The 9,932-nt window shown below is 50.8% G+C and overlaps 2 protein-coding genes across 2 annotated transcripts; both read left to right on the top strand.

Annotated features, from left to right (window-relative positions):
- Positions 1-232: 232 nt before the first annotated feature.
- Positions 233-3,289, top strand: MIND_00877100 (uncharacterized protein; the record flags this gene model as incomplete). Its single annotated transcript, XM_037365428.1, has 6 exons — positions 233-491; positions 547-841; positions 893-1,684; positions 1,733-1,935; positions 1,984-2,681; positions 2,729-3,289. 6 exons carry the CDS (start codon positions 233-235, stop codon positions 3,287-3,289), a joined length of 2,808 nt encoding a protein of 935 aa, XP_037218670.1.
- Positions 3,290-3,551: 262 nt separating this feature from the next.
- MIND_00877000 (Glycoside hydrolase family 13 protein) lies at positions 3,552-9,891 on the top strand (the record flags this gene model as incomplete). The annotated part of the gene is made up of 12 exons (XM_037365427.1): positions 3,552-3,785; positions 3,831-3,976; positions 4,033-4,607; positions 4,654-5,239; positions 5,287-5,961; positions 6,010-6,353; positions 6,402-7,410; positions 7,458-7,810; positions 7,860-8,689; positions 8,904-9,114; positions 9,163-9,449; positions 9,496-9,891. The coding sequence occupies 12 exons, from the start codon at positions 3,552-3,554 to the stop codon at positions 9,889-9,891; spliced, it is 5,646 nt and encodes a 1,881-aa protein (XP_037218669.1).
- Positions 9,892-9,932: the final 41 nt, after the last annotated feature.

Here is a 9,932-nt window from a genome sequence, read left to right as displayed (position 1 = left end):
GTGCACTGTGATTCCGTGTCTTACGTCAGCCAATCTTTCTTCTTTTCTCTGTTTCCAACCCCAAAGTTCAGGAAAGAAGGTTTCCCTTTCAGTTGCCGCTCAACAATTATTGGACCCTTTCGATAAGATTCCATGATGGAAAGAGAACAAGAGCGAAGTACGCCCACATATACATTAATCAACCACCCCCACAAGACAACCTTTTACGTGCACCGTCCTTGGATTTGAACCAATGGAGCTCGACGCCGACATAGCCGCTCTCAACAAGCGCATACGTACCCTGCCCCCAGCTCAAGACGCAACAACCGCTATCCCTCTACTTTCTGCAGTCATTTCACTTGCATTCTTGAAAGCGGGGCGTCCCGTGAACGAGGAGATCACCTCGAAGGAGGCTTGCGAGCAACTTATTTTGCAAAAACCCGTTGTCCTCCACATACTAAAGGCCGTTCAACTCGAGAAAGACCCCCACTACCAAGCCGTTATTGATTCTTGTTGGTCCCCTCACCCAATTCGTTCACGGTCAAGACGCTCATACCGTCTTAACAGTTCCACTTTCTTCATTCATATCGTCACCAGCCCGTGCCTATATGGAGGAAGTTCGGGATGAATTCATCGCCTGTATCCAAACTGACCGCCTTTTTATTCCCTGGACAGCGACATCTCCACCTCCAAGCGCTATCTATATGAAGCCGGAGACATTAGACCACTTCAAGTCGCTTGGGCTTCGAACTATGCATGTTTCAAAGGACTTCAACCTCTTGATGTATGACTTGGGCGGATTTAGCAGAGATTCCGTTCTGAGGGAGCGCGTTGCACGGATTTTTTCGCCGACCAACAACAAGTTGAGTGATCATTCTGTGCCATTAGTTGTCTCACCGAATTCAACTCTTAGATTTCTTGTGAACGCTTCTGCATCCGGAAAAACTCGTCTGTGTTACGAGGGACTGTACAGCAATTGGGGTCTTTACTTCACGGTCACGGTTGATGGAGGGCTGTTAGGCAGTCTAGACCTGCAAGTCGCAATGGACCAGTGCTCTGCCATCCGTCACCGGGGTACCCCGGCCTACGAACTCATTTCCCAGCGATTCGGCGCAGTCTTGTTGGCACGTTTACTGTTCCTCAGTTTTTATTTCGATGTAGTATCCTTGGACGACGCCGCCTTGGATGACCAACATAAGCTGCGTTGGCTGGAGCTTCAACTCAATCCTCGGCCTGTCGACGTTTGTAGTGCCCATGGATATTTCATGGCTCTGGCTGAACTACTCATTGAGCATGACTCAGCATATCTGGCGCAAAATATTACCGATGCACTGCGAAAGATCAAACGGGTCATAGGCATGGAGAAGAGTCTATTCATTGCCATTGATGAAGCTCAAGAAGCACTTTACAATACTTCACATGGTCGACCATGCGACAAACACGACCAGTCTCTTTTGGTAGATCTCCTCCGTGTTTGGTCCGACTTGACGAAGGGAGAGTGTACTTTCATTTGTGCTGGAATCGGCATACCACAAACGATTATGGTGCCAAACGACTCTTCCTGGCAGTGGACTTCGGACACGGGAGCTTTCGATGATCCCGACACATATGAGGCCTATGTCTCGAAATTACTTCCTCCTGTTCTTCGGGAAAGCCCTGCTGGGCGTCTACTAGTGGCACGGATGTGGCGTTGGCTAAGGGGAAGGTATGTTATCCTTTCACTTCAACCTCTATTTGTCCCAATTCCTGCCAGATACCGCTTGACGGATGGTTTCCTTACGATTCTTCTGTGCAGCGGTCTCGACTATCCGCATTGCTGCCTATCCGACTATATTCAAAGGCTATCAGGGTTCCGGCCCTTCGACGCTGTTGAAATCGAAAAGTCGGAGAATATTCCCGAAAGGTGGTACTGGAGCAATTTACTGGGAAAACTTCATACAAGCGGGGCCCCAGCAAGTATGTTTTGACACTTATCATCAGAACGTGGACTCAATTGCAGTCTAGACATCAAAGATTTCGTCACTAATGCATTATACCGATCCATGGCCACCCAGGAATCGACTTCATTCGGCCCCGAGCACTCAGAACTCGTCGACAAGGGGTACGGACATTGGACGGATCGTACTTTGAACGTCGGAGCCCTAGACGAGCCATTTTTCCTTGCTGGAGCTGCTCGCACCTGGTTCCCACGCCCACTCCCTGCGCTGATGGGAGAACCAAATCGTTGTCCTGCTACGTTCATCGGCGCACTGGGTCTCAATCCTCCGCAAACATCAAATGAACTGGCGCATTATCTTGTCTTTTACCTATCGCGAGTATTTACGGCCTCGAAGCAATTAAAGGATATCTTCAAATTTCCTCACCAAACACCGGCGTGGGCTCGTCAGACTGCCCAGCTCGTGCGCTGGTATCGCAACGAAGAGGGACTGCTTGTCAACTCCGTTGTTCTACCTGATTCCGCTCTTCCTTTGGCAACGAGATGCTCGGATCTAGCCGACACCATAAAGTGGGTAGAGCATGAATATGGGACGGCATTTTGCCTTTCATCGCTTCCCAACTTCGACATTCTCTTTTCACTGCAACTGGCCGATGAGTCGTTTGTTTGGGTCAGCGTTTATGTCCGCGTTGCAGACGAGTCAATGTCTGATGCGGACTTGAGTTCAATTGTTTCCAAGCTCGATAGCGGTGCACTTCTTTCCCAGGTGAGCTTATGTTGCGGCAATCTTTGTTCGTTCTCAATGCATCTCAGGAGTCGTCGGACGTGGAGCTGGCCACACAACTAGAAACCCAACTGCAATCGCTTCCTGGCTTAAGAGCTCGGCCTTCGCTGTTACGAGTGGTTTCAACTTATCCTGTCATGATGTCAGTCGGCCGGGTAGTTGATGAGCGCACCCGGGATGTTGCCAACCTTGACCTGAAGGCTCTTCGCGGGAAAGAAGACCAAGTGATGCAAGACGAGTTGTTCTGTGCAATCATCAATGGGATTGCCGCTAGCTCGAAACGCAAATCGAGATGGGACGATGGTGCGGTGCATTTGAGTCGTAAGAAGGCGAGGACGCTCGTACCAAGTGACAGTCTGAAACGGGATGAGGAGTTTGACCTTCCAGAGCCACATTATACCTGGGATGAACGGACACCTTTTGATGAATCGGACACTGATGACGATCGCGCTCAACCACTTCCTCCTACATCGAAAAGGCGCAAGCGCAAGCAATCGAAAAGGAAAATTCCCGCCACACGGTCGACTGAGCTGTCCAAACAGACCAACAAAAAGGCAGAGCGAGGACCCGGCCGGTTAAGATTACCGTAGAGGGTATTGTAGTACGAGTCCCGTTGTAATTGCAATGTAACAAGCACATGTAGTCGTCCGACAACAGAGGCAGTATTACCGTATTACAAACAAACAAACAAACAGGATATGAAAAGAGAGTGCACGGCTGCACGGTCGTAACAGTTTTGATGCCGACGCGTCTTCCAAAAAACAATGACGTCGATGTTTCGTCGATCGTGGGCTTATATGGGACGGCCTCGTTCGCTAGTCACAGCTTCCAAACTTGCTCGTACCCACCATCATGCCCAAAGGAAAGAAAGGCGCGTCGTCGGCGAAGAACAAGCCCGCTGTCTCCATTCCCAAGCGTGGCGAGTCCAAATCGTCTGCCAGTTCTTCTCAATCAAGTCCCGTCGAGCCCAAGACTCCTGCCGATGAGGGAATCGAATTTTTTCAGTCGAGCGTGGTTGGCGAGAAGCCCATCCAAGTTTACGAGCTTGTCCTCGACCCCGATGGTGGACCTGCCAAGGACCGCTCAGTTCGTATCACTTCCTTTGCCTCTCACTCACTGATTTTTTTCCAGTACATTCGACTCCCACCTGCCTACAATCCTTACATTCTGCGCGTTTCGATTGACGCTGGCACGCCTGCTTCTAGAAATGGTGTTTTCAAGACCAACTTCCCCCTCGATGGTGGCAAGTTTGGTCGAGACAAATTCACGGAGCGCAAGTATGTTGCGTTGTGTCGTGTTGTCGTGTATATGCCTCAACTTCCATTTCTTTCAGGCTCCCCACCGACTTTTCCAAACCGATTCAGGTCGATCTGCCCATTTCTCATGCTGGAGCATTCGTTTTCTGGGTCGAGCATGATGGCAATACTCCTGGGGAGCGCGTGAAAGGCCGTGAGGGCTACTTCAATATTGACCCCATCCTGCGAGTAAAGTCGCGCAGCCCTGTTCTTCCCGATGGCAAACCAACATCCAAACCGTTCGTTGTTGACAAGTCCGACGTAGATCTTGCTATGGACGGCCTTTCTATCCTCACTGTCGTGTCGAAATGGATGGGTCCTATTTCCGAATGGTCCCAGTTCTTTGACGAGGCCAAGGACCGAGGCTACACTATGCTCCATTACCCGCCCCTTCAAGAACGCGGACACAGCGACAGCCCTTATTCTATCCGCAATCAGCTCAAATACGAGCCATCGATGTTTGGAGATGGCCGTAAAGAAGATGGTGGAAAGGCTCAAATAGAAGCGATCTTAAAGGTCGCTAAAGAACAATATGGCTTGCTCAGCTTGACCGACGTCGTTCTGAACCATACTGCTGACGACAGCGCCTGGTTGGTAGACCATCCCGAGGCTGGTCCGTTATTCACCTCGCTTTGGGACCCATTTACATCTTGGTTTAGGTTTCAGTCCCGCAAACTCGCCTCATTTGACGCCTGCGCATGAACTCGATTCGGCGATCATCCAGCTATCTAGCGAGCTTGCGTCAAAAAATCTTCCTACCACAATCAGTTCAGCCAATGATTTGGATGCCCTCACGAATGCGATTCAAAGCGTCGTCAACGATCTCAATCTCTGGCAGTACTACGTTTTAGACGTTGCCCGCGAGAAAGACTCCATCAAGGCAGCATTGACGTCAAAGAAGATTACTCAATGGGATGGACCCTCCGTTGCTGGTCGCACTGTTGTCGAAATTGCAGAGATTTTGCGTGCCTCCGGAAAGATCCAAGGGCTTGGAAAGTACGCCTCCCGCTTCAGTGTCAATGTGGACCCAGGAGTATCCGCTGGCATAGTACAGGCGGCCTTTGTCGAGCTCTCGGAGACTCCGGCGCTGGTTGACGCATGGGCAAGGATCGTCGATGTAATCAACGTTCCCCTCTATCAGGAATTCGACGACGACAAGAAAGCAGCAGTCGAAAACATCAAGAATCGTTTGAAGTATACGCGTCTTGACGAGCATGGTCCCAAACTTGGCGTCATTTCCAAGTCGTAAGTTGTCTGATGCCATCATTGATGATCACTGACTAGATTTCGAGCTCTCCCCTTGTCGAGCCTTATTTCACGCGCCTTACGCCATCCAAATCCAACTCAGACCCGCTTGTATACTCCCTCGCAAATAATGGCTGGATATGGAATGCGGATCCTCTCCAGAACTTCGCGGAGCTTCCTTCCAAGTCTTATCTTCGTCGAGAAGTAATCGTTTGGGGAGACTGCGTCAAATTGCGTTATGGTTCAGGACCCAAGGACAACCCATGGCTCTGGTCTCACATGTCAACTTACGTGGAGTCTCTTGCTGCAACTTTCGATGGGTTCCGCATTGATAACTGTCACTCAACTCCGCTTCATGTTGGTGTTGCGATGCTCGACGCGGCTCGGGTTGTCAACCCAAACCTATATGTTTGCGCTGAACTGTTCACCGGTAATGAGGAGATGGATCTGGTCTTTGTCAAGAAATTGGGAATCAATAGCTTGATTCGAGAGAGCGGGAATGGTTGGGACCCCAAAGAGTTATCGCGCCTTATCTATCGCCATGGTGTTGGCAAACCCATTGGTTCTATGGATGCCGCGACATTGACTCGGACGGAAGAAATACCCTCCCCGACAGGGAAGGGACCAGTCCGTCCCTGTGTGGTCATTCCTCTCAACGGCTCAGCTCCTCATGCACTCCTATACGACTTGACTCACGATAACGAAACATATCTTGACAAAAGGTTCAATATTCATCTTGACTTGGCGCAACGAGACTGACTTTCTTCTAGATCTGCAGAAGATGCACTTTCGACTGGTGCCCTGGTCACGTTCAGTTACTCCGCCGTCGGTTCTGTCAAGGGTTTCGACGACCTCTATCCCAAACTTCTCGATCTCGTCGGTGAAAAGCGACGATACGAGTTGACTGGTCTCGGGGACAATAGCGGCATTGCCCGGATGAAGCATACTTTGAACGGACTGCATATGGAGATGGTTCGCGAGGGTTACACCGAGGGACATGTTCATCAAGAAAACGACTACATAGTCGTCCACCGCGTTCAGCCCGAAACACAGAAGGGATACCTTCTCGTGGCTCATACGGCATTCAGCAAGGGTTCCAAAGACCGTGGTTACAGTGCGCTGTCTTCCTGTCTGTTTTCCTCAGTCTGATATACTCCAATAGTTAACCCCATGAAACTGCGGGGGACAACTGCCAAGTTCGTTCTCGGATATACGATCGATTTCTCGTCATACGAAGTGCCAAAGGACTCACCTACTCTTTGTGGAATGAAGGCTACCCTGGTGGATATGCCCTCAGTCATCGTTCCCCAGGGACTTGATAGCGAGGGTCCATATACGGAAGTCACGGTCCCCGAGTACTTCCCCCCTGGTTCTATCATGCTTTTTGCAACCAAAATGCATGACTACGACGCGTCTCTCGATAGCTTCTGCACTTCTGGTGCTATGGAGGCGTTTTCGAACTTGGATCTCATTGACCTGAACGTGACACTCTATCGGGCCGACTCGGAAGAGCGCGACGCCACTAGTGGCGAATTTGGAGTGTATGACGTGCCCGGACTGGGTAAAAACGTTTATGCTGGTCTTGAGGGGTGGATGCATCCGCTGCGACATATCATGCGTTACAATGACCTTGGACATCCCCTTTGTGCACATCTACGTGAAGGAGCGTGGGCATTTGACTACGTCAATCAACGCCTCCTCAAGCAGTCTGCAACCCTTCCACGACTCGTCAAGCCTGCAGAGTGGCTGAAAGAACGCTCTGATCGCATCAAGGATCACGTGCCTCCTCATCTTCGGCCGAAATATTTCGCACTCATCATCTCAGAGGCTTACAAGGCTGCACGAACTGCTGTAATTGAGCAGTCTTCTCAATTTGTTTCGAGCGGGCATGCGTTTACCCAAGACCTGGCTATGTGTGCGGTCCAAATGCATGGTCTTGTCCAATCAGCGTCGCTTGATCCTGGCAATCCAACGCCATCTCTCGCGGCTGGACTTCCTCATTTTGCTACAAACTGGGCTCGTTGCTGGGGCAGAGACGTATTCATTTCGTTGCGCGGGCTTCTGTTGGTTACTGGGAACTTCGAGGGTGCCAAGAAGCACATTTTGGCATTTGCGAGCACACTGAAGCACGGTTTGATTCCGAACCTGCTCGATTCTGTTCGCAATCCAAGGTTGGTCTCAACTCATTGACATTATCCCTATTTCTAACTGTTTGCAGATATAATTCTCGTGACTCGCCTTGGTGGATGCTGCAAAATGTTCAGGATTACGTCAACTCGGCTCCAGACGGCCTCGCAATTCTCTCTGAACTTGTAAAGCGGCGTTTCCCGCAAGACGACACCTGGGTTGCGTGGAACGATCCTCAGGCTTACGCGTATTCAAGTACCATCGCTGAGATAATCCAAGAAATTCTGCAGCGCCATGCTCAGGGAATTCACTTCCGTGAATACAACGCCGGTTCCAACCTCGATATGCAGATGAACCCTGAAGGCTTCAACATCGACATTGATGTGGATTGGAAGACGGGCTTGATTTCTGGCGGCAATGCTCATAACTGCGGCACTTGGATGGGTATGAATTGTGTCTTGCTTTCCTTCAAAGCAAAGCTTACCTTTCGCAGACAAGATGGGTGAATCCGTTAAGGCTGGCACCAAGGGCGTTCCAGGAACTCCGCGAGATGGCGCGCCAGTCGAAATCACCGGTCTTCTGAAGAGTACCCTTCGTTGGCTCGATGGCTTGTCGTCCTCTGGCAAGTTCCCCTTCAAAGGTGTTAAAGCGATAATCGACGGGAAGGAGCGCATGGTCTCGTACAAGGAATGGTCGGATTTGATTCAAGCCTCGTTCGAAAAATGCTACTACATTCCAACCGATGCATCCAAAGACTCCAATTACAATCTCGACCCGAAGCTGGTCAACCGTCGTGGTATCTATAAGGACGTTTATGGGTCGGGTGCTGGGCGGGAATGGTCGGATTACCAACTTCGACCCAACTTCCCGATTGCGATGACTGTTGCTCCCGAGCTCTTTGATGTTGAGCACGCTGTTGGTGCACTCGATATTGCGGACAAGCTGCTTCGTGACCCGCTTGGAATGAAAACTTTGGATTCATCCGACCATCAATACCGGCCCAACTACGACAATTCGAACGACTCCAATGACGCGTCTATCGCCAAAGGCTTCAATTATCACCGTGGACCTCCGTGGATGTGGCCTATGGGTTACTTCTTGCGCGCGTCGCTTCATTTCGACCAAAAGGCTGGACGGAACCTGCAAGAGACGCTTCACCGTCTGCACGAAAAACTGTTGCCTGCCCGTAAACAGATCCGCGACTCGCCGTGGGCCGGATTGCCCGAACTTACGAACGAGAATGGTGCTTATTGTGGTGATGCTTGTCCCACGCAGGCTTGGAGCGCGAGTACGATGTTGGACTTTTTGGAGGAGGTGCATAAAGTTTGTAATTAAATACCACGGACTAGAATACCAGCAAGCATAGATAAAATAGACAGCAAATTGTAACTGTAGAATACTTGTCGAATCCTGTCGAATCCAAAAACTGTGACCTTTCGTGACTTTGTGACCCTTCGTGTTTTTCATGGGCAGCGATCTTGACGAGTACTATGACTGACTCCTTGCCACTGGTCGAGCTTCTGACACGCTCAGACAGATCGGAAAGCTCAAGGACTGCCAACTCATTTCTGAAGAACAAGTAAAGCGGCTGTGTTTCAAGGCGCGGGAGATTTTGCTGGAGGAAGGCAATGTGCAGCACATCGACTCGCCAGTGACCATCTGTGGGGACATCCATGGCCAGTTTTATGACCTGATGGAGCTGTTCACGGTTGGCGGGTTCTGCCCGGATACCAACTACCTCTTCATGGGTGCGTGTGAATGGATATGTCTCTTATCTACTCTGATTTGCCCTCCAGGGGACTTTGTCGACCGCGGCTTCTTCAGCGTGGAGACATTTCTGCTGTTGCTGGCCCTCAAGGTGCGGTATCCAGAGCGCATAACGCTAATCCGCGGGAACCACGAGTCGCGACAAATAACGCAAGTGTATGGCTTCTACGACGAGTGTCAGCGGAAGTACGGGGGGAGCAATGTGTGGCGGTGGTGCTGCGAGGTGTTTGACTACCTTGCGCTGGGTGCGATTGTCGACGGGCGGGTGTTTGGGGTGCATGGCGGGCTGAGCCCGAATCTGCACAGTATCGACCAAGTGCGTTTTCTTTTCGTTCCCTTTTTTTCTTTACTAACTCGTGAAGATTCGGGCTATTGACAGGAAACAAGAAGTCCCACACGACGGGCCGATGTGTGACCTGCTCTGGTCAGACCCGGACGACATCCAAGGCTGGGGCCTCTCTCCGCGGGGCGCGGGCTACCTCTTTGGCGCAGACATCACGAAACAGTTCGCCCACAACAACGCGCTGGACCTGATTGCCCGCGCCCACCAGCTCGCGATGGAGGGCTACAAGCTCATGTTCGACAAGACAATCGTCACTGTGTGGAGTGCGCCGAATTACTGCTACCGCTGCGGCAATGTCGCGTCGATATTAGAGCTGGACGAGTATTTGGGGCAGGAATATAAGGTGTTTTCGGCGGCACCAATTGGACCCAGCAGTACCCCAGCAAAGAGGCCGCCAGCAGATTACTTCTTGTAGAATCTAGTGTTACCTCCAAGGCTTGTTGAATAATTGGCAAG

The sequence above is a fragment of the Mycena indigotica genome (assembly GCF_014461135.1).
Source record: "Mycena indigotica strain 171206Taipei chromosome Unknown Mind.scaff0007, whole genome shotgun sequence".
Classification (NCBI taxonomy): Eukaryota; Fungi; Basidiomycota; class Agaricomycetes; order Agaricales; family Mycenaceae; genus Mycena; species Mycena indigotica.
This window is presented reverse-complemented; position numbering and strand designations above follow the sequence as displayed.